General features: G+C 48.0%; 3 protein-coding genes across 5 annotated transcripts; 1 reads left to right on the forward strand and 2 right to left on the reverse strand.

Annotated features, from left to right (window-relative positions):
- The first annotated feature begins 6,337 nt into the window (after positions 1 to 6,337).
- Positions 6,338 to 13,229, forward strand: ADIPOQ (adiponectin, C1Q and collagen domain containing). 2 transcript variants are annotated; one of them, XM_056359144.1, is made up of 3 exons: positions 6,338 to 6,493; positions 10,186 to 10,405; positions 10,833 to 13,227. In XM_056359144.1, exons 2-3 carry the CDS (start codon positions 10,195 to 10,197, stop codon positions 11,357 to 11,359), a joined length of 738 nt encoding a protein of 245 aa, XP_056215119.1. In that variant the 5' UTR covers positions 6,338 to 6,493; positions 10,186 to 10,194; the 3' UTR covers positions 11,360 to 13,227. The 2 variants fall into 2 exon arrangements, with proteins under 2 accessions (XP_056215119.1, XP_056215118.1); XM_056359143.1 differs by lacking the exon at positions 6,338 to 6,493 and having other exon boundaries at positions 10,833 to 13,229.
- A 6,329-nt stretch (positions 13,230 to 19,558) lies between these two features.
- COPS9 (COP9 signalosome subunit 9) lies at positions 19,559 to 21,938 on the reverse strand. Its single transcript, XM_056358965.1, has 3 exons — positions 21,787 to 21,938; positions 21,599 to 21,671; positions 19,559 to 19,876 (listed from the first exon to the last, which is right to left on the reverse strand). Exons 1-3 carry the CDS (start codon positions 21,847 to 21,849, stop codon positions 19,839 to 19,841), a joined length of 174 nt encoding a protein of 57 aa, XP_056214940.1. The 5' UTR covers positions 21,850 to 21,938; the 3' UTR covers positions 19,559 to 19,838.
- Positions 21,939 to 22,274: 336 nt separating this feature from the next.
- On the reverse strand, positions 22,275 to 25,718 carry OTOS (otospiralin). 2 transcript variants are annotated; one of them, XM_056358964.1, is made up of 4 exons: positions 25,580 to 25,718; positions 25,183 to 25,273; positions 24,817 to 24,843; positions 22,275 to 22,662 (listed from the first exon to the last, which is right to left on the reverse strand). In XM_056358964.1, the coding sequence occupies exons 2-4, from the start codon at positions 25,232 to 25,234 to the stop codon at positions 22,478 to 22,480; spliced, it is 264 nt and encodes an 87-aa protein (XP_056214939.1). In that variant the 5' UTR covers positions 25,235 to 25,273; positions 25,580 to 25,718; the 3' UTR covers positions 22,275 to 22,477. The 2 variants fall into 2 exon arrangements, with proteins under 2 accessions (XP_056214939.1, XP_056214938.1); XM_056358963.1 differs by having other exon boundaries at positions 25,183 to 25,281; positions 25,580 to 25,712.
- Positions 25,719 to 27,682: the final 1,964 nt, after the last annotated feature.

The raw sequence follows: 27,682 nt of genomic DNA on the forward strand, positions 1-27,682 counted from the left end.
TGGCTGACTTGAAAGTCAGGACAAGCACTTATAAAAATGAATAATTGAAGACATCATAAGCCTTTTATGAGCCCTATAGCAACCATAAATGCCTTCTGCTAAGCACAAAGAAATGCCCTATCAAAAAGTGTCACAGACGTATCATTCTCTGTGACTTCCCAAAGAGCACTTCATGATGATTTATATGGTGAAATGCCCAAAGTAAAAACAAATAGTAATCATTTTTTATCAGCTTTACAGTTTCTTGATGAAATATGTATCACTCCGATACCACAATAATATTTTGTTTTCTAGACAAGGTAAGATTCATAATGCCTTTAATTAATTCTGTCCTCATATCTAAGTAATTAGATTTTGTCAGTGATGGGAGAAATGCAAACTGCTATCCCTTAGCACCTCACTGGTGTTCTGAAGCAATGGTTACTGAATTTGAGCACAGACCCTCTGCAAGGCAGGCAGGGTCTGCCAGTCTCCTGGCCCAAAAACACAGCGGCTCAGTCTCACTGGCAGTTGAATGTCAGTCCAGGAGGGCCCTGAACTGGGAAAACGGCAACAAAACCCAGCAAGCCAGTGCTGAACTTGCCTGCCCCGCCACCCTGCCATCACATCCATCATGCTGCACAAAGCAGGGAGTCAGCTAATGCACGGCAGAGGTTACTGGAGCCAGCGGCTCTGGATCAATGCTGCAGTGAATGGAAAAACCATTATGGCCAAAAATAATTCTTATGCATTTGCATAATGCAAAGAAAAGTGTGATGGGAGGGTGTTATCTCACTGTGGGCTCCTGGCTTTCACCCCAGTGGTGGGCTGGATGTGGATGTGGATGGCACTGGGCTGTCACCAGGCATGCTTTCAAGCGCAGCAGACGAAGGCTGTGGTTTATGGAGCTGCAAGGAGCCCTGCCTGCACCCTGCCTGCCTGGGGCCACCTCTGGAGGAGCCAGGTGCCGCCAGCACCCACACGCCTGCCTGCAGTGAGAGGAACTGTCCTGCTTGCAATGGGGGATAAAAGGAGGGAAGGGACAGAGAGGGCAAGAAAATCCCCTTGCGAAGGGTCCTAAATCCCAACTGCCTGCTGTGGGGAGAGGTGGGGGACACCCTGAAACCCAGCAGCAGGAGCCCCAGCACCCCATGACCCCTTGCTGCCTACACTGTGCCCCAGCACAAAGCCACTTGCCCCCGCAACAGCCCCTGCCAAACCACTTGGGGCTCCGGGGCTCCACATCCCCTCCCCTTTCCCGTCAGACCTGGAGCAAATACACTGTTCTGCTTTGCACAGCTCCTCCAGACACCCCAGCAACACTGTTACCCCAAATCGAGAGCAGCAGGTACAGGTTCTGGAAGAAGAGACGTTTCCAAGTGATGGGGAGTGGTGACCAGGGGGAATGATGCCGCTTCTGTCCCTCAGCAGCCAAAAGTGATAAAAATTAGAGGACTGGGGAGCAAACGGCCCTTAAAAAGGTGTCCCAAGGTAGCTGAGCTGGGATTACCTCCACCACACTGTGCAAATGCTGCAAAGCCCCAGACAAACCCCAAAGCTTTTCTCTTCCATTCGTTTTCCAGCTGGCGGGGGTCACATCTCCCTTCCACCCTACAGCCCACACATCGGCCAGGGAAAGGGCTGGGCTGCACCGGGCCGATGGGAATGGCAGGAGCATCTCTGCCGACAGTGCCGCCAAGGGCAGGTGCCCTCCTGCTGCTCTCCACCCATGGGGAGATCACTGCAAAGCAGCCCCCGGTGCCCCCGGCCCCGGCAGAGCAGGCCAGCGTGCAGCACCAGGGCGCTTAGCACCATCTATTGTCCAAACCTCCCTCGCAGCGGAGGGGCCTGGCTGACTCGGATAAGGAGAAAATTCATATGTGCAAAGGCAACTGCTCTTCTCTCTGCCTGAATTATTCAGAAATGTTCTCCTGATAAATAATTTATCTACTTTGTAAAAATGTGTTTTCAATGAATGCAAGCAGGCTTGGGAGGGGCTGCGTGATTATCAGCAGCAAGCTCTCCTTCCTCGCCTGCATTGAGGTGTTTGTTTTAAGGGGCAAGTAGAAAACTCATTAAATACCTCATTAATAGCTCAGCCTGTGGAGCAAAGCTGACCGGGAGAGCCGCGCAGAGGTACGCTCTCAGGTGCCTCGTTGGAAAGATGCAATCACTGCTTGGAGCGAAATCTGGGGAGGACATTTTGGCAGGGGATGCTACAGGGGAGTGCTCTGCATACCAGATCACTGAGGTTGTTATTCTGTTCCCTGCCCGGCCTTTTCCCAGCCCAGAACAAGCCCCAAAACAAGACCAGCCTGTGCTAAAAAAAGCCAGTACCTGGCTCAGCTGTGGGCTGGCACGGGGGTGGAGGGGAGCTGGACGGCGTCGTGTGTAACGCCTGTGACGTGGACCCTTGGCTGCCTTTCCCTAGCACAGTCCGGGGAGCCCAAAGCAGCACCCTGAACTCACAGTGCAGAAACAAGCGCCCTGGGAACAGCCGTAACATTAATAAAAGGAGATTTGAGCAGTATTTACAGGGCCCTGTTTCCTAAACAAATGTGTCTCAATGTCCCTTTCGGCATGAGAAACCCTGCTGCGCCAAGATCCCTCACCAGGAGCCAAGCAGGGATCCCCTGAGGCCGGGGAAGTTTATTTGCGATCACCCAGCAGAGAAATGCGCTGCTGCTTGAGCCCGGCAAGGAGCTGTTGTGCCCCAGCTGCCCAGTGCCGGCAAGAAAAGAGCCCGTTTGTCCATGTGAAACAGCCCGAGAAATCGGTAACCCTGCTGGCAAGGAGCAGACCGGATTCACCAAGCAAATGTAAAGTGCATCAGGCGGGTGCCATGGTCCCACAGCCAGGGGAGGGCCAGCGCACGCCCCCTCCTCCCTGCTGGCTTCTGGTGGCCCCCAAATGCTGGCTCAGGATCCCGACCATGGCAGGCACCTGTGGGGCTCCCGTCCCCTCCACCACCCATCCCGCACTGCCATCCTCTTGGGTGAGCAACCTGCCAGGCACAGCCAGCTGGGCTTCCACGTGGCCCCAAGAAGCCACTGCCCCTCCCGCAGGCTGGCCTGACCCCCCCCCCCCCCCCAGCCCGCCAGGTCTGCCTGTCCCTGGGCCTGAGCTGCCTCCCCGTGCTCATGTAGGACAATCCAGTGGGAACATCAAGCTCCATGAGCTCGTCACAGGCATGGCTGGTGGTCCCTGTGCCTCCCCACCGGCACCGCGGGGGAGGCGAACGGCCGCACAGCCCCATGCTTTGCTGCGCCAGGGGCACCCACCGGTGACCCTGAAGGAGCCAGGCTGCTGGAGAAGGGGCCGAGCAGCGCCCAAGGGCACGGGGAACCAGGCGGACACCCTCCAGCCTGCCCGCAGGGAGAGAGCTCCTCTTTCCCATGAATAATTAGCCACTAGAGGGAAGTGCAATGCTGCACAGGGAAGGGTTTGGGCACACAACGATGGATGCACAGGATGGTGAAGGATGGCAGCGCGGGGCAGGGTCCCGGCTGACGGCAGCACCAGCGCTAAAGGCCATTTGGCCGCTTCTTCTTTGGAGCTGGCTCCTCAGTGCTCACCGCTGTCTTGCCCCTGGTGCAGGTGCCTGGGGGGCAGTGGTGGGGACAGGCAGGGGGTCTGCCTGGCCACAGGAGCGGGCTCGGCCGGGCTGCAGCGTAGGGGTGAGCCAGCTCGGGCACGGCTGCCAACGGTGCGCGGGGCCAGAGCCAGCAGCACCCCTGGCACGGCGGCTGCGGTCCCCCCGCTGCGCGCAGCCTGGGGCAGCACCAGAACAGCATGTAACAGCCTGTCAGCCAGCCCGTTAAATGGCCTAAACTGTTTTTGCCATTTTTAGCAAAGTGGGGAATGTGTGTTGTTGCTGGGACGTGCGGTATCCAGGGCCAGCAGAAAGATGAAGGAATGGCCAGGCATCCCGGAGGGACAGCGAGCCGGGGCAGGGGACAGCTCCGGCAGAGGGGCCCCAGCCCTGGGACTGGGGGGCCCACAGCAGCCCCGGAAGGGACCACTGGGGGGGACAAGGGCTCCCATGGGCTGGGCTCCATGGTGCTGCTGGCTCAGCCCTTCTCAGGGAGGACTATAGTGGGCAGCTGGGGGCTCCTTTCCCATCCCCCATGGCACAGATCCTGCCCATGGGGCCAGCCAGGCCCCTAAGGCAGCCATCCCAACCTCCCTGCTGCCAAAGCAGCTTTTCACCCCTCAAATCACACCAGTGGGGATCGTGACTCTGCTGGTGGAGCACAGTTGATAACCAGCCTCCTGCTCTATTTAATTCCTGTTTATAGGTGGCTAAATATAACTTTCTGCTTATTTTTAATTCTTAGTGAAAGCTGCGAACCACAATCCATCAAGCTGGGTTTGTATTTTTCATATTTGCAGGCTTGCATCAGATCCAAGAGAGAAAAGAAGGTCAGGCTCGGCACAAGGTTTGTAGGCGAATTAGATACAGGCAGCACATCCCACACCGGAGCTCTGGCGACCAGGGCACCCAGTGGCAAAGGTATTGCAGGACTTGGGCAGAGCAGCTTTCTGTGTGCCAAAAAGACCCCCCAGCCCCAAGCAGAGCTGCTGCCTCTGCACACCGCAGCTTCAGGCCCTGCCGATCCCGTCCACCTTTGGTGGCAGGTTTCGCTTGTCACCAGACAGACCAAAGGGTGTTTTGTTTTCCCATCCCACAGCCAGATGTAGCTCACTGGATTGTACAATATCTCCCTCTGCTGCGGCAGCTGGAGCCAGCACCAACCCGCTAACCGTGTGTAGGACATAACCCCACGCGAGTGCACTGGGGGTTGTATCACCTGGTTGTACCCCCAGAGATAAAGGTCCACCCCTCTTCTGGTAGGCAGGGATAATATTTGGGAGGCTGTTTGATGGACCACTGAAAGATTTAGCACTGTGGTATTTTCCTAACAACTACGCTGAAAGGCCATGAGGTAATTGCAGCATGGCCTGTTTAAGTCAGGTCCAACTTACAAATCCTGGAAGCCTAAGGAATGCCCCAGTCATACATTTTGGGGTTCAAGCCGAGAACTGGCAGGGAAACCAGCCTTGTCTTGCTCACACCCCCGGCAGAGGCAGCCAAACACCTTCCGTCTCCACTGCAAAAAAAGTTGTTGCTTCAGTTCTGAGATCCTGCTCCTCTATTCCTTGCTCAGGAGATGACAGTTCAACAGAAACGTTGGCATCACATGCAACAAACACACACATGGCTCTAGAAAATCACATTTATAAGAAAAAAACAGATCAAATTAGATCTCTGTCGTATTTTACTGGGGTTGCATGAGGGATTGTTTTAAGTCCCAACACTCCATGGAAAAAACATCATTAAAAAAAAATAAATACCAAATTCTTCAAATGCTGGACTAAGGGCTTGACCAAAATAAGGCAGGCAGCAAGCGGCCGTCCTGCTGCTCCTCCCTTCTGCACCCTTCTCCTCAGGGAGACTCGCCCTTGCTGACTCCTAGCTCTACAAATAAGGAATTATTTGTGTGTTCATTTATACATCCTTTTAGTCCTTCCAGATAGCCGGGCCTTTACAACTCAGTAATTTGGGAAACTGTCCTGCTGACATTTGCTTGGATGTGTTTCCCCACTCCTAAGGCCACCAGCCCCCTGACACTGGGTCCCCACACCCAGCTGCAACAACACACAATGCACTATTTTTTCCTGGTCTGATTTTGCATGCCCAGGTTTGCCAAGGTCCCGCCTAGCTAACCTTGAACTGCTCCAGAGTGGCTGGGGAGCAAAGCCTCTGCTCTCCAAGGTTCAACCTCCATTTTGGATGGAGAGAGACACAGGGAGAAAAAAAGACTTGTTTTGACCTAAAGCCAAAATGTGTGATAGACTGAAAGCCACCCATGGGGCTGAAATTACTCCAGGGATTTAGGATAGCGCTGGCACATGCTTGGCTGCCTTAAGGCGAAACTCACCCCCCAGCGCTGCCCTTCCCCTCGGGCAACTTTGCCCTTCTTCGGTGTGGCGGCAGCCTCTGGGCAGGAATGGCTCTTGCCATCCAAATGAGAAGCCAAAACTTCTCACACAATAATTCGTTTACTAAGACATTGGACAAAACCCGTTTGAGCACATTAATGCAAGGCTGTAGACACACTTTCTCCATCAGCTGCTGATGTTTCCCAACATACACAGAGCAGCAGCTCGTGCTGTACCAGCCCAGCCCTGGGCCAGCAGGATTTCCATGGGCATCTCCAGCAAACCCTTGCTCCTTCAGCTCCCATCAAGCACCCAAACCCATCCTTTCCCCATTAAGGCTCTCTTCGCAAGCTATCCCAGTGTGACTGAATTATATAAGTGGTCCAAAACTTAAGTGATGGCCAGGAAAAATTAATGGGAAAACCCAACTTTTAGGTCAGCATGCGCAATAGCAAATGGAAAATGCAGCGTCTGAGCTGACAGCTCTCCGTGCCCTTAGGGATAGCGATGTGGTAGCCGGAATTCATTTCTAAAGAGACTGCAGCAAGCCAACCAGGACTGCAAGCAGCTGGTAAGCATGACTTTTTTTCCACACCCCCCCCCTCTTACTAAGTTCGGGATTTTCTCTTCTTTTGGGCTGAACCAGACAGACTTTTCTGTTTGCACAAAGTTTCCTTTCTTAGACTTATCCACAGAATAGTCAGAGAGCATTTTAAACCAAGAATAGCCGATCTGCCTTAGATTCATACTCCCGTTTTTGGAAGCACTATTTAGAGATCAAAACTCCTAAATCAAAAGTAGTCAGGAACAGTGAAAAACCACACGGCTGAAACAGGGAGTACTGCACCGGCACCTTTCAATTCACCTCTTTCCTCAAAGACTCCTGGGAAGAGGGATGATTTGATCCAAATCTCCCAGAGCAGGACCAGCTCCTTGCCAGAAACCTGCACCACCCAGGTGTAAGGTGCAAGCCCCCTGGAGCAAGTCACCACCAGAATGTCAGCAAAAACTATGCTACAAGTAAATTACAAAAAGATAAAAAGATCAAAATAAGCCAAACCCCTGGTTAATACCCTTTGAAGGAAATACTGGAGTGGGAAAACAGTTGGATTATTTGCTCTGTGTTTTGTGCGGTGCTGTGGGTTTTTTTTAATAGATATAGAAATACATAATATTTATATAGTGTTATGTGAAAATTATTTTTTAATTTTATTCAGAATGTTAAAAAAATCTGAATCGTGGCCCGAATCACTATGTAGCACTGAAGAATAGCATTGTTCTTATGGATATGTGGATTTTGGCTGATAAGGAGCTCAATTTCATATAATGCATATGATCTTTTAATCTAGTAGCTGCCAAGGGAATAACTGAAAGCCACCAAGAGTACTTAGTTCATCTGTTACTTGTCCAAAAGGTACAACTGACATTCAAATATATCAGATTATTTCACGTTACACTGCTGAGCATCAGATGGAAAGACAGTCAGAAATGGGAAAGATATATTAAAGGGACGTCATACCTAAAGCAGAGTTTAAACTCAGAGCTAGCAGACATAGCTTAGAACTTTGCCTTTGTATGAAACATGTACGCCAGAGGATTAGTTTCTCAGACAAGCAAACCACCTGTGTCTGAGTCAAACTGTCGCAACAGAAGTAGGTTTTTATTTGCATATCACAACACTTTTCTTACGAGAAAGCAGAAAACTAGATGGTGTGATGTATCTGCAGCGAAGAGCCGTGTAGGGATGCTGTGGGACGGGCATCGCTTCAAGCACTTCGGAGCAGGCTGGAGAGGCGACTGCCGGGAAAGCTCCCAGCAGCCCTGCTTCGGGATGCCGCAGATTTGTGCCACTTTTGACCTTAAAGTAGGGGTTTATTTCACACTACCAGAAGACCTGGCTGTGGGGCACACGTTGCTAAACTTTGAATGATATTTAAGTTCTAGGCAGCATATGAGAAAGCGGAACTAACCCCAACGCAATCACCAAAACACAGCTCAAGAAACAATTCCGAAGCAGATTGTTATTGAATGCCAGCATGTTTTAATGCAGTTAGATGTCCCCAAACAGGCTGTGCTGATTCTGGAAGGGTGAATGCATGTAGCCGAGCTGGAGGGGACCCAGGCGGGGGGGACAGGGGTCCCTCTGCTTAATGCTGTCGGCTGGGGCACAGCAAAGTGGCCATGTCACAGTGTGCCAAAATACGCACACCCTCGCTCGCCTAACAAAGAGACTTTCAGGATTCATAGAGATCTATTTCACTTGTCCACCCCGGTTCATGGACAGCTGCTACATCCTTGTTGCAAAGGGGCATTTTGCTTCCCAAAGCACAGAGATGCAGGTACACTGCCTAAGCTCCAGGCTGCGATTGCTGAACCCCCTGGCACCCTCAGCCCCCAAAACTGCCTGCGAGCCCCGGCCCCATCGCAGGCTGCCGGTGGCTGCTGGCTTGCTGGAGCCCGGCAAGGCGAGCACGGTTAGAAGTTCCCTGATTATATGGGTTAAGAACTGCCCACCAAAGTTATTAAGCAGAGCTCTGAAGTTTTCTTCAAAGCCCCCCCAATATCCTGCAAAACCTGGAATCATGGTCACTTCTTTGTTACTGTTGTGGTTTAAGCCCAGCTGGCAACTAAGCCCCACACAGCCTCACTCGGACCCCCCACAGCAGGATGGGGGAAGAGAATTGCAAGGGTAAAAGTGAGAAAACTTGCGGGTTGAGATAAGAACAGTTTAATAATTGAAACAAAATAACAATTTGTACTGAAAAGGAAAATAACGAAGACAGAAATAAACCCACAAGTGATGCAAATGAAAACAACTGCTGACCACCAACTGACCGATGCTCAGCCAAGCCTCAGGCAGCGGCCCCCTGGCCAACATTCCCCCTAGTTTTATTGCTGAGCAGACATCTCATGGTATGGAATATCCCCGTGGTCAGTGGGGCCAGCTGTCCCGGCTGCGTCCCCTCCCAGCTCCTTGTGCCCCCCCATGTCCCCGCCGGTGGGGTGGGGTGAAGAGCAGAAGAGCCCTTGGCTCCGTGTGAGCGCTGCTCAGCAGTCAGGAAAATATCCCCGTGTCACCAACGCTGTTCCCAGCACAAACCCAAAACACAGCCCCACACCAGCTACTAGGAAGAAAATTAACTCTACCCCAGCCAAAACTAGCACATTTATTTGGCTTCCTTTGAAGCAATTACACGAGAGCTAATAAGACATTATTTAAAATATGACATTTAAATAGCTTGCCTAGGAAAATCAACCCTGCAGAGGATTTGCGCTGAAATACTATTTTTCTTGGAAATTACTGAGCTAAGGGATTCTAATGGCCATGCCGTTACTCACTTTTTATCACCTATTATGCCACTTACAATCCTCATAACAGGATATCTTTATTGTTCCAGGGTACAATCTCCGCCTGGGGAGCAGTATCACGCAATAGTCATTCTAAAATAACTGTTTCTTAAAAGCCTGACCCAAAGCCCGCCAAGGTCCCACAGTTTTCTGGGAGCATCAGAACAAAGCCCCAGGTTGTCCATAGGGCATCACCACCATCCTGGTGCTGGGGAGCCGCACTAATTGCGCTGACAAACAAGGCAACTAGATTAAAGAAAAATAGGACCCTGCAGGGCCTAAATGCTGCACAACTTGTCTTCCCATAATCCAAAAGCATAACTCGGGTGAGAAAAAACAGTTTTATCATTTCATACAGTCGCTGAAAGGAGACAGAAAGCCTGGTTGCGGTTTCTGCTCACATTACACAGACCCAGGTTAGCGGGGTGGACATGCTGTGACAAACCACCTGCTCAGCTCCAGGGTGCTGGAGGTTCTGAGCCAGGCTCTGCCAGACCTGGACTTGCAATGGGCCAGGCGGGAGTTAGAGCGCATCGTGGTTAATGGGGCAACGCTTTTGTGAAGGAATCAGCACAGATACCCTGGCATCTGCCAGGCTCGGTCCTGAGCTGCAGCTGTGCCCATGCAAACAGCTGGCGAGTGCCGGGGGAGCAGCTCTGGTGTCTGCTCCTCCACATCGGCTGTGCTCCCGGACTGAGCACTGCTCCCAGGGCCCCTTCCCGGCTCGGCTCGTGGAGCTCACACCAGCACCACGCTGGATGCTGAGGGGCCCTTGGGGCAAGCAGAATTGCTGCCCTTCAGATACGCTGATTCAAACTTAGTCTCCTGTGCCTCTCTGTTATTCAGGGGTGGGGGGGTTGTTCACTTCTCCCCTCCATTAACCTTTAAAGATAACAAAGCAATTGTCCATATCAGGATCCCAGGATGAGGGGCCCAGCAGGCTTCCTTCTCTGCTCACTGCTGCTGGTGGCCCTCCATTGCACAGAGGGGGCTGCTGACGAGCTCCAGCCCGACCCCAAAACACCATGTGCCAACTGGATGGGAGGAGCACCCGGCTACCCCGGCCACAACGGGCTCCCTGGCCGGGATGGGAAAGACGGAAGAGACGGACTAAAGGGAGAGAAAGGAGAGGAAGGTTGGTGAGGAACAGGGGGTACATCAGTGCTGGAGCCCATGGGCAGCCCCAGCTGCCAGGCCCAGCCCTGGCAGGGCTCCTGTCTGGTGGGTTCATGCTTAATCTTTGGCCAGATGGCTTTTGAATATCTCCAGGGTTGGAGATTCCACAACCCAAGTCAAAGAGTTTGGTCTGGTGGTGGTTTTTCCAATTAATGATGTTTTTGCAGACATGCTGCTTTTGGCAGCTCTGCACACAGCTGGGGGAGCGGGTGGGCTTTCCACTCGCTGACACAGCTCATGGGGGGTGTTGAGTTCATCCAGTCTTTCCTCAGCTCTGTGCTGCTGAGCAGACCCTCATGCCACTGCTCCCTCTGCGTTTCAGGCTGGTGGGCAGCAGCTGCTGGCACAGTGCAAACACCCCTCCCTGTCCCCGCTCTGTCCCCCAGGTATGCAAGGTCCTAAAGGTGACCCAGGTGCAATAGGAATCCCAGGGCTGGAAGGGCCAAGAGGATTTCCCGGATACCCTGGGCAGAAAGGGGAGAAGGGTGAAGCTGCCTTCGTCCACCGCTCTGCTTTCAGCGTGGGGCTGACAGAGCGAGCCCCCCACCCCAATGTCCCCATCCGCTTCAGCAAGATCTTCTACAACGAGCAGAGCCACTACGACGCCAGCACCGGCAAGTTCCTCTGCAACATCCCCGGCACGTACTACTTCGCCTACCACCTGACGGTCTACCTGACGGACGTCAAGGTCAGCCTCTACAAGAAGGACAAGGCAGTGATCTTCACCTATGACCAGTTCCAGAAAAACAATGTTGACCAAGCTAGTGGCTCCGTCTTGCTGCACCTCAACACTGGGGACGAGGTCTGGCTTCAGGTGTACGGGGAGGGGGATAACAATGGTGTCTACGCCGACAACATCAATGATTCTACATTCATGGGCTTTCTCCTGTACCCAGACCAGGATGTCCATTAAAACAGGGGGTGCTGCATGGGAAAGGATGAGGTGGCTTAACCCCAGACGGCGTCCTGGGGCACTGGCGCTATAGCTATACTGTATTTACCAGAAAATGCCCTTTTGTGGGGGCAATGATTGCCAAGGGTGGACCCTATCTCCTGTGAAATCAGTGAGGTTACACATGAGTGACTTCCACCGGACCAAGAGTTCACTCCTACCTCTGCTCTTGCTCTCCGTGTGGAAACCTGGGCCCAAAGTCAAACACCGCTCCTGCCATATCACGAAAGAGTAGCTCTCAAGGTGGCCTAACCTTTTTCTGAGTTTACAAGTGATAAGAGAAAAAACGGTTACATTTAAATACCACATTCTAAATTTCTTTTTTTTTTAACCAACTAAATCCATTTAAACCAATGGTACGCATTTTAGACAGCATTTTAAAATTTGAGTAGGAGAGAAAGAAGGCTACTCACAAAAGCCATCTCTGCTCTTCTCAGCTGAAACAGATGGCTCCATATTTTCCATCTTAACTCCTTGTCTTGCTAGGGCCTTTGACTTCCACCCATGGTTTCTTGTCTCCCTTCTTTAGCCCAGATCTTTGAATATATTCACATTATTAACTTTCATTGATTTTAATCCATTGATTTTCCTTTTATGTTTATCCCCATCATTATCTCTAATGTAGAGAGCATGTTAGTTCAGGGCAGGGATCTTCTCCTTTGATTTATCTGAAAAGTCTTATGAATGCCAGTGAGGCCACACAACAAAAGCAGCCTCTTGACCACGGGGATTTGTGGGTCCCAAGGTGATGACAGATATATTGGCTGCACAGTTGTGATGCTCAGAAATGTCAGCAGCTCCCCTGCAGAAGGGGAGCAGAAGGTCCCTCAAAGCTGGTGGCCAGAGGGGACATTGGGGTGGAGGTGCACCTTCCCAAATCACTCACCCGGTGCTGGAAGTAATGGCACAAGTACTTGTTTAGCCCAGAGGCCACCAGCATGGGGCACACTAACAGCATCTTACAGTTTCCATCTGCAAGCTGGCAGGATCCTGTCCCATCTCCCCTCTGAACAGCTCCCAAGTGCAGTCAGAAGTTGAGATTCAGCAACTGTGTTTCTACTTTTCCACACCATAAGTGCCATAAGCAATGGTTTGCACACCAGCTGGGCAGAGCTTCAGATGGTGGTGCAACCTCCCATGTGGAACGGGCTCCTGGGACAAACACCCCTGGGACCTGCCCCAGCTCTCGGCAGGGCTGCCTTAATGGGAGAAGAGCATTAAGGGTGGAATTAGTAGCAATCCCATCAAACTGCTCTCCAAGGAGCTTGCTTGACTTTTAGCTAAGAGGGTCTGATGGTCTCTCAGATACGTTCAAAGAAGACTCCCATTAAGCTTCAGAACAAGCTAACACAGATCAGAGCTAATGCATTATTACAAGCACAAAACAGCACTAAGAGCTTCAACTGAAATTACTTCCAACAGCGGCATTTTCTATGCTCCAGTGAATTACCACATTACAAATAATAACAATAAAAAACTCTCTCAATGAGAATGCTCCCACATTTTTGTGTGCATCATTGGGTAGGAATTAAAGAAAGGGATATTCTCCTAGCCTCTCCAGGCAGCCCAGGAAATTTCTTTTTTTTTTTTTTTTTCCAGAACGGTGGGGGCATCCTGAGCTGGCAAGCACACACATACACCCCTTTTGCTTTCCCAAGAAACTCCCCACCCTCTGTTTCATCAAGGCTTCAGCATCTCACCACCTCACATGGTATTGCCTCCTTTTAACATTAAGATGAGCTCTGGTTTCCAGACTGTTTCCCCAAAACCACTGTGCCTGAATCCACCCTGCCTGGCCAGCCAGAGAGAGGGCCACCACTGGCCCGCGAGGCTTCAAGCATATTAGATTTAGCAAGGGCTAAATTGATGCTCAGTCTGATCATGCTGAAATCAGAGAGCTGGGAAAAACCCTGCTCCTATTGTGTGAATTAATGTGAAGAGAACAAGGAAACAAAAAAAAAAAAAGCAGCCAAAAAAATAATCCATGAACAAAAGGAGATTTAAAAATGAAGCAGTTGCTGGATCAAATGGCATAAGAAGCTTAAATTGAAAGGAGCAAGTCAGAGCTTTTGCAGTGTTATTTTCCAAATATTTTCAGATGGATTTTCTGAAGGCAGGGAGAATTGAAACAACCAAACTGCTAAGAGGCATTTGGGATGAACACTAGGAGGAAATACTAATTTAAAGACTAGTTCCCAAGAGGTAGGCAAAACAAATTACTCCTTTCCTTGCTGCCATGCAGCGGGAGCACATATACTTAGAGTTTTGTCCTGTGCACCAGGACTCAGAGGCTGAGACATGGCTTTTCACACTGCCAGCAGATCTGATGCCATCTGCTTTAGGTCAGGGCAGGCAGAACCCAGGATTTCTTAGCACCCCCCAACAACTGCCCCATCACCAGCATGAGCTGTATCAATGTCACTTCCACCTGGACCAACGGCATCTCCCATCTCAAGTTGCCACGGATGCAGTGCAAGAAACAAGGTGTGTGTTAGAAACTGGGGGACTGCTGGCCCTTGTGGGAAAGCCTTGTTGAACCCCACATGCTTGCTTGCCCTCAACATCATCCCACACTCCACTCGGTATGCTCACAGGTGCCATCGGACCTCATGGCAGATGACCAGCCACCCAGGAAAGGCTCAGGGTCACCATCGACTCCTGGCTGGCCTCTTCACCACCACGGTGGTGGGATGGCAGAGGGCTACACAAAGGACCAAAACAAGCAGCAGAGACCCAGCCTGGAAGTCCTTGTTTCAAAGCCTGGCTCTGGTTTTGGTCCTGGGTCTTCCCTCGCCCCAGCTATCAGGATGGGAGTGCTCAGGGCTGTGCTACCCAATATTGCAGTCACTGCTATATTCATATATGAGCAGAATGTGTCTTATATGTACACACATACACATTATCACAGACCACAAGATCACAAAGGTCCACAAGAATGGTCTATATTAGTACATAAGATCTTTTATCTTATCGTTAAACATATAGCCTCTTTATCACCCTGTAAATGCAGTAACCCAGGGCAGGGCTGCGACAGGGCACGAGGGCAGCAAAGCAGCTCCGGCATAAGCCTCCTCCCAGCTCCTCTTCCAGAGCCATGGTCGGACTTCTGTCTTTACAGGACATTTTCAAACACGCTTTTAAGGTTAAACCTCTGGGTTTGAATCCTAGGCTATAAATGCTCCCCCAGCAGCAAAGCAAGCCCAGGGGCAGGGCAGGCAGAGGCACCCCCTCTCAGCAGCCACCCCTCTGCCCCACTGCAGCCCGGGCGAGCCCTGAAGCTGCCCCTAGCACCTCCGTTACTGCCCCCTGAGGCTGCCCAGGCATCTCAACAAGCCAAAAACATGTTGACAAGCTTCAGAAGCAGCAGTTGAGCACCACCAGCAGTTACCCCACCAGGCTGCAAGCCCCAGCGTCCCTCAGAGTCCAGGAGCCACCCACCTCCCTGCATGTGGTAGCGGTGTCACCAGCCTGGCTCTGCCATGCCAGGAGCACACAGCCAGGCTGACCGCAGTAGCCCAAGGGCAGGGAGCCACAGGTGACCACACTGGCCGTAAGCAGCTTTTAGGGGAGAGCTGCAAATAGGCTTTGGGAGGGTAATGAGGTGCTGGGGGATGAGCTCAGGGGAGTTCCTAAGGAATCCAGCCTTTTTCCATTACTGAGTTGCTGTGGCTTTACTCTCCCTCCAAGCTTCATAAACCTGTGGGATAGGAAAACCTGGCCAAAATAGCCACGTATCCAAGGCCTGGGACTGCACAATGCTTTGAACACACAATTATCTAGTAACAAAAGAGCCAAGAATGACACTGACATGTTGAAAGGGCACAGAATCACCTGCTGCCCAACAATCTTAAATGTTTTAGTTCATTACGTTTTTTTTTAATCAGTCCTGATGACAGATGCCTAGTACAAAGTTAGGTCTGGCTGTTTACTGGCTGTCTAGCTGTGGCAAGTTAAATGGATGGTTTTCCCTTGAGAAACTAATGTACTGCTGCAGGCACACAAATGGGAGGCCTCTGGGCATAAACATCACCAGCACCTCCTATTAGCAACCAGTATGTTGAAGGCACCAAGAATGAGGTCTCATTTGCCGATTTTTAATTAGGGCAGATTATAAAAGGGAGCACTCGGCTCCTTTGATCTTGACAGCCGTGTTTTGACTCTTCCCTCCCTGTATTGCTGCTCAGAGAACAACAGCAGGAAGGCACCATGCTCTCTTGAAGGCAGAGAGCAAGAACACTCCCCAATGAAAGATTTAAGTCACTGCACTAACAATTAGGGAGAAATAACATGGCTACAGCTGGAAAGACCGGCCAGCAGCAAAACCATCTGTGAAAGCATCCATGGCCCTTTTAAACACAATTACAGGCTAATCCTAATTGTGCCTCAACCCCACGTAATCGTTTGTGCCAGTAATTAATTGCAATACAAACAGCAGCTGCACTAAACCATGAAGCGCTACAAGAAAGAGATAAATTGCTTGCAAGACTTCTATTTATTTGTAAAGTATAAACTCACTAGAGGCTTTTTCTGGCATGGAAGAAGGCAGAGGAATTAGGATAAAGTCCCACAGTTAGCTAATCAGCCATTGTACTTCCATGCAGGAAATGCCATCAGATTTAAAGCATACCCTTTGAAATGCTCTGGAGGAAACCAATCCTGAGCATACCCAGCCTGGGAGCAAGGCTGCCACGTGTTTTTATGACGCTTGTACTAGATGTAGGTATATGGTGGAAAGACTCAGTCTGCCATGGGATTGTAGATCAGCAAACTCACCCCAGCTCATCCTTAGACCGATCCCGGGAGACCAGTCCAGCATGACACCACTGCTGAGGACAGTCATGTCACCTCCTTACATGCAGGTGCAGCTGATTCCATGAAATAGAATCATTAAACATCAACATCTATTTCTTCCCCTGTGGTGTATCAGAGGATTCCCACTCACAAGGCAATCTGTGAGATCCCTCCCATAAAGCAGGACAACATTATGAAGAAGCATCAGGAAGGGAGGCAGAGCAGGGGATAGCAGGAGATCCCACCTGAAACCCCCCTCAAACCCCTTAGAGTCAGGCAGGGAAGGACTGGGAGTATGAACCAACACACCCAAACAACAAACCTCCCTCTGATCCTCTGGGCATCTGTGAAAACACAGTGCTCTGCCCAAAGGAGCCTGAACAGCACAGCTGCTCTGCTGCCTGGACAGGGATTTCTAGAGAAGCTGTTCTAGTTCTGTAGTGTGTTTCGGTTGGTGTTTCAAGGCCAAGATGAATCTGCCATCCCCGACGAGGTAAAACACAGAGAAGGGGGACAACTTCAAAGCAGCAGGAGATCAAAAGACCACAGCAGCACATTGCTCAGCAAGCTTTATTGGGAGCTGGGAGCAGGGGCACACTTTGATCAGAAAGCTATCCCACAGGACAGTCACTATCCAGTGACAGGAGTCCCCTCTACAAGTGTCCTTGCCAAGCATCCAAGCATCCTCAGCTGGGCCAGGGCGACTCTTGACTTCCCTAGAAGGGGCAGCTCCTGTCTGCCCCAGGTGTGCTTTGACATATTCCCTTGTTGATATGTATTCCCTTGCTCAGTCACCCACCTCATACACAAGGATCTCAGCTGTATGTCTGTTTATTCACATTATACAAAATAAGGTCTTCCCTTTCCAGAGGGTATAAATTTACATGAGCTCATAAAAGAATATATAAGGCTTATATAGACATGTCACAGCTACAGACCAGCAGTACAAACAACTAAAATTAGAGCTGACTGGAAATTTACTACATGCAAACTGACTTTTCAACAAATAAGAAAGAAACATTTGCCAAAAGGGCCCTACCTGCCAATTTTAAAAGCTTTAAAAGACACTGCTCCTCTCTCCCTCTGCTCTAATTCCCTGTAGTAGCTTGAGAAAAAGGTCATAATTTGGGTCAGGATCCTGACCCTGCTGCTTGGCAAAGACCAACTGCAGCAAATGAAAAGGCAAACTAAAAATAAATAAATAAATAAATAAAATCTGAAAGCGAAAACATGGAAGCAAATCCTTGCCCTCAAAGCCACCTCTCCTGCCAAGGACTGACTTGCACTGTGCTAGTGCTTTTCCAGAAGAGCCCTGGTGTGGCACCCGCAGTCCGGCCCCATTGCTGACAGGGGGACTTGCAGATAACAGGGCTGCAGTGTCATCTGCCCAGCATGTGCTGAACAACTGCACATTGAGAGCAGGAAAATGCCTGCCAGCTTCCCAACACCCTGGGGAAGCAGGAAGAATTTTATTTATTCATCTAAAATCAATTTCCTCTTTACTGAGAAAAATACCTTCCACTTCAATTATTGAAGTATTAAACAGAAAACCTTTGTTTTAAAGCCCCAGAAGGTAAATAAGTTAAACCCCAAAACCACCAACCACTACTACCACACTAGGTCTGAGCTTGCCTTTTCTTGCTCGCACAACAAGCAGTGGAGCACTGGATTCTCCTGCTAACTTGGTAGCCAGCTTCGAAGAGGCACTGCAGAAACGTTACACCCAGATGACAGCCAGCTTCCTTTAGCATGGTAACTTTTTCCCCTTCACAATGGCTTGATTGTTTTCAGCTCAAAATAGACCACACATCCTTAATTCCTAAGAATACACTGTGACAGCTAGCAGTTTCCTGCAGAAAACCGGCCTTGTCAGAATATCAAAGGGAACAGGCTGATTTCAAAGTGTTTTGAAGCTACGCCTTCTCATCTGTGCTGCACAATGGGCCACACTCCTCCTAAAGCAGTTTAGCACTTGGGACCTTATCCTGCCAAGACTCAGGCAGAAGGTCAGCTTTACGTGTTACCAGCTGTCCCACTGAAGTCAGTGGGACAATTCGTGACACCAGCCTCAGTACCTCCATAAATCTATTCAGACTAGAGCCTTTACTGGCACATTGAAATACTGAGCAGTACCCAGCAGCTCATACTCTATAGCATATAGTCTACATGCGTGCAAAATGCTGCTAGAACAGGCTCATTCTTTCACTCAGAAACACCTATTATGAGCAGTGTCAATCTCCACAAAAGGTACAGGAATCAAAGCTCAATAGATGAAACGGCCAAAGCAGACAATTGCCCTTTAAATCAATTTTTATTAGAGATTTTGACATCTTGTGATTATTTCCTGACAACCAGTTGATTGCCTGCAGACTAATTAGACTGAGAGGCTTGACAAATGATAACACAGAAACAATGTGAAGCTGAAGGACATTTTGTTCTCCGTATAAGCCTTTCCATATTAATACTATCGCACAGAGGATTCAAACGGATTACAGTTCCTGATGAAAGTTCTTACACATTGACAGCCCCCTTTAGAAAGACGAAACTACATACAAACTCCTCACCTAGTCTTATTGCAAAGGAGAAAGCTTCACGCTCCAGACAGCTACAACCTTTGGTATCACCCCATTCCAACTCTGAAGAACATTCCTTTCATTTCACTTCATCCCCGAGAGAAGAAAACCACACCAGTTATTTAAGTGCAAGTTTAGTTAGCAAGAACTAGTAAGTACACAAAGTAGCTTCAGTGACATCAGCTGCAAGCTGCACACCAAGGCAGTTCATGAAATTCAGCAGCTTTCTTTGTAAGGAATTTCACTAACTCAAATATTTTTTACGCACCGCATAGCATAAGCTCCCTCCCTACAGACAGGCATAGCATACTCCAAGTGCCAGCAGTACTATTTATGCTGCTTTTTAACATGAAACAGAGTTTCTGGAAAGCTTTACAAAAAAAAAAGTGTTAGGTATACCTATCTTGAATGGGTCACTATAACCTACCAGGATGAAAACCCTTGAGTTTTAGGCTGTGCTGGACTTGTGAGCATTATTTGCCCTCTACCCAGTTTCATGAAGGTAGGTTGCATATTTTGATCAAGCAAGATGACAATACAAAACTAGAACTACTCACCTGAGTCAGACTACTCAGAACCAGCAACTAACAATAACCCTATCCTGTGGGATGAACAAAACTTTTCTAGGCAGCAGTATGCCCTGCTGCGTTCTGGCACCAAAATCCCCCACTGTATCTTTATATAATATCCAAAAGTAACAGTGAATGATTTAATTTAAAAAAAAAAAAAAAAAATCGTTCTCTAAGGGAGCTCAGAACACAGCAATATCTACTTTCAAAGTATATCCCAGACAGACTTTTTTTTTTTAATTTATTTTATTGGATAAGCACATCAGCAAGTAAAATTTTAAGAAAAATCTACACACAGCTTCCTAGAAATAACAGTTCACAATTCCCTCCTTAGTTATATTTAACCATCTGGTTTTCATATTCCCCAAGCAGCTTATTCAGTTTCCACCCCCCCACCCCCCACCCCCCATGATTTTCCTGTTTTCATTATTTTAATAAATAATGGGCACCACAGGCGATCCTAGAGAAAAATCCACATCTCAGCACTGCATAGCTGGACAACTAAGTTCACTGGATGTCATCATCATCAAAGAGATCTTCAAAATCTAGTCAGAAAAATAAGATAAGGTAAAATTAACCTTAAAAGTTGCAATTGTTACATATGCACATACTCAAGTGCAGTTCTTCATTATTTGGATTAAAGACAGAAATAACAGTGAATTAAGTGAAAGAAAGTTACTGCACCATCAGTTACCAGAAATGCAACATCAGGGTGGGAAGAGACAGAGAAGGCAGGCAGACCCACATCTACGTTCTCCAGCACACACAAATTAAACCTCTTCTACAACACAAGCTTTGCAATTAAATTATGAAAGCAAAGTGAAGCTTCAAAGGAGAGGCTTTTATAAACACATTAAGTAGCCATCGCATTCAGAGTGCATCAGCCACGATTCCCAGACTCCAGAACTAAACAAGTACTAACTTTATGCATGCAGCAAGTCTCAGATGTAGACACTTCTGCAGAATTCTGGCTTCAGGATACAGTATCCAGGCACATGCTTATAAATTTTGCAGATTGACATTCGCATTAGTGATTTACTGTTAAAAATCGCTTCCTTAAAAAACATTTCATTGCTGTGAACATGCTAATAACATTACTCTCTCAGAACTATCTCAGACTAGTGAAATGTGGCCAGCTAATCACAGCTGTTCTAGTCATCTTTGGGAAGTACTCTTAACTACTTGGCTTTATATCTTCTTCATATATTGACCATAACTTAACAACATAAATGAAACCACGTCTTAATTCTACAGAATGCAATGTACACATGCCATAAAATAAACTGAGGAATAATCCTCATTTAGAAGAGTCCTAAACTACCAAAGGAGTGTAATACCACAGTTTGATGGCAGAACTTTATGGAAATACCTACTCCTACTCGTGAATATGCTGGCTCCAACACAGAGCTAGGTGCCTCACAACTGGTGAGAGCATATCAAACCTGAACTTCTTTATTCTCCTGTATTCTAGGTCTTGAGCAACATGAGACATCTACTTTGTTCCACTGTCAATTTGGATCATCAACAGCACCGCAGCAACCTGACTTATTAACATATCTGAAATTCACTACTGAAAGGTCTAAATACACTTCTTAAGAAGCATAACCCCACACACACTCTAGTAACCAAATGTCAGGTGGTGTATATTTTATCCCTGTGTGCTCAGATACATAGCTCTTCGCCTCTCTAAAAGCGGCTGTATATGCTTACATGCAGACAGTTGACTTTCAAATGCAAAAAGTGTACACGCCCCAAAGTTTTATTTACAAACCCCAATTATTTGTTTTCCTTTGGATACATATGCACGCCTGCCTTAAGAGATTAAGGATTTATCTATAAAGTAGTAACACCCAGAGACAATTTTGTAAAGTTCTGCCCACATTTTGTCACATATTCACTCTGTTTAATATAAGCTATTTGTTATGCAAACAGATTAAGGCATTTTTCTTTTTAGTGACTAACAGGCTAAATCGCCTAAAACCTCCAGGAGAGGAGAAACGTTAATTATATCACTCCCACCTGCATCATTTAACACTGAAGCGCTCTTTATGATACCGCTCACTAAAAGAGCGGTTAGTGAGAACTTCAACGACTATCAGGCACCAAAGACATGAGGTCATAGAGAAACCAAGCGAGGTTTGTTTCGATAATCTTCAGTTTCTGACGCTGTTACCTGCCAGGCCCAAGGCGTTACCATCCCCGCCGGGCGGGCAGGCGCCGCGGTGGCCCCGTCATCCCGCCCACCCCCGGAGCGCGGCGGCCCTTACCGTTAAAGAAGTCGGCGTGCACCGCTTTCTCGTTGGCGGCCAGGTCCATCAGCAGCCCCGTGCTTCCCCCTGCCTAGGAAAGCAGGCGCTGAGCGCCTCCGGGCCGCGGCCGGGCAGCACGGCCCTGCCCCGCCTAGGAGCCCCAGCTACCCCCATCCTCGCAGGCAGCTCCCCCAACACCCCCTCACCTCATCAAGATCCACGTAAGGACCAGCTCCCTCGGGGAACATCTCATCCACCGCCGGCTTCATGGCGACACTTCCGCTCGCCTCCTCAGCGGCACCACTTCCGGGCGCGCAGCGCCTACTTCCGCTATGAGGCCGGCCAGCGAGGCGCCGCTCTGCGCGCCTGGAGGAGTCCCCTCTCGCTGGTTGCCCTGAGCGCGGGCCCCGCCGTTGTCATGGCGAGGAGGGCGGGGTGAGCAAAATGGCGCCGCCATTTTGCTCACCCCGCCCTCCTCGCCATGACAACGGCGGGGGCCGTGAGGAAAATGGCGCTGAGGTAGCCCAGGGACTGCTAAGAGGGCACCATTTACCCTGCAAAGGATGCGGCTGTGAATTATACTGGTGGTCCTTCCAGCCACCAGACTGGGTAGACTGGCATTTAGCTACCCTACACCCAGAGAGCGTTTTTCTGGCTTTTTACATGTAAAAAAAACAACCTCCTGAAACCATGCAACAGAATCAAGGAGTTTATTGATTTTGTGCAAAAGCATAAACTGCCAAAAAGGCTAATTTAAGTAGCATTTAAAGCCTTAAAAAGCATGAAGTGTGCTACGTGTGACTGCTAGGAGTATTAATAGGGCTGAGGGCCGCTGGCTGGCAGCCATGGATTCACCTAAACAGCTCGGCCCCAGCTCCAGAAAAATGAGGGAAGCATTTAGCGCTCATGGTCAGGTACGTGGTAGCCAAGGTGGCTACCAAAGGGGAACTGGGCAAAGAAGGCTCTGGCCATTTCATCAATTCTGTTGTAGGCTCCCAGGGTCCGGAAATATTCCACATAGGACCAGAAGTCATTGGATGAGAAGGGCCAGTACGGCAAAGCTACCGATTCCTGGTGGAGATCTAAAAAAAAAAAAAAAAAAAAAAAAAAGTGTTGCAGAATACTATAATATGAAGCATTTTTGCTCAAAGTGTGGGCCTGGGAGCCAGCGGGTTTGGGGCTGTAGGTTGCCCTGGAGCTCCTGCGGCAGGAGATGGAGCCGATGTTCTCTGCTCCGGTTGCACCAGGAATGACAGAGTGCGACAAGATGGAGCACGGGAATGAAGGACATCATCAGCATTTGCAGCAATTCAAGAATTCATCAGGCTGCTTTAATTTCTGGAAAGCTGCTGGCTATTTAGATTGCAGGAAGAACTGCAATCGAAAGGCGTTTTATTCCTCATTCCACACCATTTCCTCTGCCCAATACAAAACCACAAGGAATGAGGCGCCATCACCTACGCTGTGCCCCTGCAGCCCCCCACTGCTGGTGGCAGAGCCAGGGAAGGGGCCATACAGTTTCTCCCCTGCCATCTCAGCTGAGTACCGTAGAAGCCGGGGGTGCAGGATCCACCCCAGATCCCCAGGGGCTGGGTCCATGCTGCACAAGCATTGCCTAGAACCAACAAGTTGTGCCTCTTCTCAGCAGGCCGTAGGAAACAGGCTAAGGAGATGGAGAGGAAAGGCACTGCCACTTGGAAGACAGCTACGGCATTTGTGCCTGTTCTAGGAATTATCTGAGAAAATGTGAAATACTTATTGAAACAAGATTTCAGATTCAGCAGGAAAACAAAATCAATTCTGAAAATGCAGGAGCTGACCATCCTTGGGCCCAAATCTGGGCAAACAGAGAAGCACATACAAGCACTAGCTGAGACCACATAGTTACAAATGTCTTTATGTGCAGCAAAGCTAAACCCAGTATTTTGATTTGATTTAAAACCCATTTAAATAAATGGGAACCATTCCACTCACCAGGCTCAGCTTGTGACCGGGGTCTTTAGTGGGAATTAAGAACCTTCAACAATCCTATTGTCAGACCTTAATTTTACGGAGTAAAGTTTGCAGCATGCAGGCACAGATGGCATATAACAAATCAAATGAACCAGCCAAATGCTGTCTGCAGAGAATTCCCTGTTTATACCAGCTGACCTTAGATTCACTTTGCAGTCGGCTGTTTGGCCCAGTGTGAAAGAAAACCATAATTGTTGGTAATGAGAGCAACAGGATACTGCCTGAACAAGATTTTATTTTTAGATTGACACACGCTCTCCTGACTATCTAAGAGGTTGCTGCAGAAATATTTGCTGTGCACAAATATAATAGCACACTTAAACGTGTGAAAACACAGATAATAAATTCAAAAGGTTTTAGAGCTGTAAGGTAATATAATAGAACATAGGGAGTAAAGTTTTGAATTATAAGTAATCATATTAGCCCTTATTCTGTATAAGTATTTCTACTTTCCATATCTGCTACAATACTCTCCCTGCATATTTGTGTGTCTGCACTTGGGATGCTGCTGGCTGTCCTGCTGTTTTCACTAACCGAGATGTACACCAGCAATAGCAGTACCTTGTTATTGCAGATGTTTCTATGCAACTTCATTTTCAGAAATAATTCTGTCTGAAAACACCGAAGAGAGGTTAACTGATGTAATCATCAATAAGCCAATGTAAACATCATTAGGATGTTGAGGGCTTTTTTTAATCAAAGGCAAACACTAATCCAATGGACTAATCACACAAACTGAAATGAACCACAGGGTAGCTGTGCTAAGAGATTTAATCCAACATTTCTTTAATTGGATTCATGGCAATTTGTAAATTTTAAGCTTTTTGTTGTGAAAGTCAGTACTTCTTACCAGTAACCAGGCACACATTGTATGTATTACTGTTCAGGATGGACAAAATTCTCAGATCTCTACTATAAGTCTGGTGCTTTCCAGTTATGACTTTATACAACAGAATTAGCGACTTGACCCTTTTCATCTTAAGACTGCAAGTATACTAGCTCTATTATTAGACATTAATATGCCACCTTTTAATAAATTTTAAATAATTTTCTAAAAATTCATTCTTCTTTCTCCACCAGAACTAAGTGAAAGTACTTCCACAGCCCACGGAGGTTAGTAAGCGTTCCTGCCAAAATCACTGCTGAGGATCAGGTCTGGGAGTTACAAATGACTCTCCTAATCGTTAGTGGTACAAAGAAAAGAAAAACACATTAAGAATTACCATCTCCATCCTGGATTGATCGGGCATCTGTAAATAAAGAGGAAACTCATCAGTATCAGCTCCTGCACAGAAGGACTTACTGTTAATAAAAGGTTTGCTGTGTAGCCAGAAGCAGATGAGTTCTTTAATGCAAACGTAGGACCCTCCGTATAGCCAAGTGTTTTTTGTTTCTTGAACAACTGAATAAGGAATTCCTTGTTTGCAGTCACTTGGTGCTACAAACCAAATACTCTTAACTAGCAGCCAGACCAGCTGTGACTAATATGCGAGTGGTAACTGATACTAAATAGAAGATACTGTATTAGTAACAGAATATTTCTGGCTGCTTGAAAAAGTAAGCAAGAATAAATTCAGCAGTAAACTTACCTGTTAGCATGTTCATCAGCATACAGAAGAAAAACAAGCCAATAAATTTCATCTTTTCTGCAAGATACTGCTTGTGTTTCTGGAAAATAACCTATACAGCTGAGGATTATTACAAGAGATTAATAATTATGCAAAGTCTATTGTTTCTTCTTTTATTACAATAATTTCCAAAGCAGATTCTGATTTTTAATTTAGGCATAACAAGATCCAATTACATTTCCTTACGGTTTCTGAACTGCACACAGAGTATTAAAAGAAACACAGTCCTGAAGTGTGTACTTCAGTATTTTATTTTTAGGTGGCTTAAATCCAAAAGGCTCCTCTGAACTGACATGAAATTAAGTGTCTTTGGAAATATTTTATTTTATGGTTAGTTTAATTTCACTTTAGAAATTACCTCTCTCTCTCCCCTTTTCTTCTTCTGGCAGTAGTAAAGGTCTGTAGCTCCGAGTCAGCTACAGACTCCAAAAGGATTTCTATTGCTGTAAAATAGCAGTGGTGTTTAAGGAAGGGTGGGGGGAAAAGAAGAGAAACGTCACCAAGTTACTACACCAATCTGATTTTGTTGCCTTCAGGTAGAGGTATTTTAACTGCTCACATTTGCATTGTATTTCCTCACTGTCCATGAAAGAGGCAGTGGGCAGTTTCTGAGAAGAAATCAGAATCAACCTTGACAGTAACACTTTCCCATTTTGAAGACGGAAAAAATCCAGAAGCAAATTCGGCGATTATTACCTTTGCTGCCTTCTTGATTTTCTTTCTTTCTGCCCCATTAGAAAAAGAGATTTTAAGAAATGTTAGTTGAGCAAATTGGCAAGAGGTTATTGAGTTCCCTCTCCAGCTGAGTCGCAAAACCAGCGAACACTTGATGCTGATTTATGTTCTCTACTTGGGATCCTTAAAATCCAGATCTTAAAGTGTACACAGGTGCCAGGTGCTCACTGAAATCAATTGGCTTACATTAAGCAACTAAGTAGGTCCCCAAAGACCTCAGCCATGCTGATGGTGCAGGTACTGCAGCCTCCAAAGAGGGTCGATAAGGTGCATTGAAATGCGTTTTCACATTACACTGATCTGCTGGAAAGATTCCTCTCCCAGTGCCAAGCGGGTGCTTTGGGCTTCAGTCTGTGCAGATTGCTGAGTAAACACGAAACTTCAAGAAGCCTGAAGGGGAGACAGAGTTTGGAGAATATTCAGTCGATGAGTAAAACTTGATTGATTTTCTTTTAGCACAAAAACGATGGCAGCAGGTGTGGGCAGGAACAAAGGTGCAGCAGAAAGTACTCTGCGACTCATGGGGAGGTGCAGGGATTTCCATGCTCGTACAAGACGTGGCTGTTCAGGTTGTGTTGCCAGACCTGGCAGCTGTTTCCAGATGGCTCCGCTCTGGAAAGGAGCTACTGAAATGCCAGTGCAGAGCTCACTGCTCATGTTCATGCTGTGATGATCTTAACGTAGTGGTTGTTGATCTGATCTGCACTCTCTCAGCTGGGAATTTTCAGTTGCCTTTATGGTCTACAGAATCATTTATCTATCTTGATTTTAGACCCCTACATTTCCTAACTGTGTGTGCGGGTGCTGACGTTGGTGCCTTCACTTCACCACATCCATTTGTGTGCCACAGGAATGCCATGCTGGGAAAGTCTTTGTATTCACGCAGAGTCCTTCAGCAGAGAGACCCAGGCGAGTGGCCTTGCAGGAGGCCCCAGCTTTGCTGAAATTTATTCTTATCTACATGCAGAGTTAGATAGTCCTGCCAAGAATTAATTAAAGATGTTCTGAGCAAGGAGGTGGGGAGAGTACTTTGTAGCACACCAAGCTGTGCCAACTCTTGTGGAGGCTGAAGAGAAAATTATTATGAAAGCAGAATCTGTTTCATCTTTGAAAGGTTTTAATCCTCCCATTTAATATTTCCTAGTCCTGCAAGAGGGGCCTCTACATCAGCCAGGTACTTCCAGCACCCCTGCCCCACTCCCCTGGGCTGCTGCCGGTGGGAGAAGGTGCTTCCCCTGCTTGGTGGAGTCCTGTGGTGCTGGGGTCCATGCACCAGCACTTCCTGCAAAGCCAGACAGCGCTTTCCCTTTCACTGCCTAACCTGTATATCCTGTTCAAATGAACTGTGAGAAGCACTGACATATGCTAATACACACACAAAACTGTCATTAGCTGTAATTAAATAATTAGCATAAAGCTACTTCTGTGCAAATCCATCAGTAGCTTTTTATTTTGCCAGTCAATAAGGGAGGTATAGTTCCAAGTGGGAGGCAAGGTCACACATTTTGGATGACGACAAAGGAGAATAATGATGTTCCTGAGACGCCCCCATCCTGCAGCTCTTCTCTCGAGGAATAACGGTGCTGCTGTAGGAGGATGACAAAGTCACAGAGGTTACCAGGTCCAGGGTCACTCAGTTCACCGCGTGGTCTTGTTGCAATGCTGGATGATCTCAGGAGGATTCGTGTAACTATCGAGGCTCACACTGACATGGCCTATTACACCT

This window comes from Falco biarmicus, chromosome 13, assembly GCF_023638135.1.
Source record: "Falco biarmicus isolate bFalBia1 chromosome 13, bFalBia1.pri, whole genome shotgun sequence".
Classification (NCBI taxonomy): domain Eukaryota; kingdom Metazoa; phylum Chordata; class Aves; order Falconiformes; family Falconidae; genus Falco; species Falco biarmicus.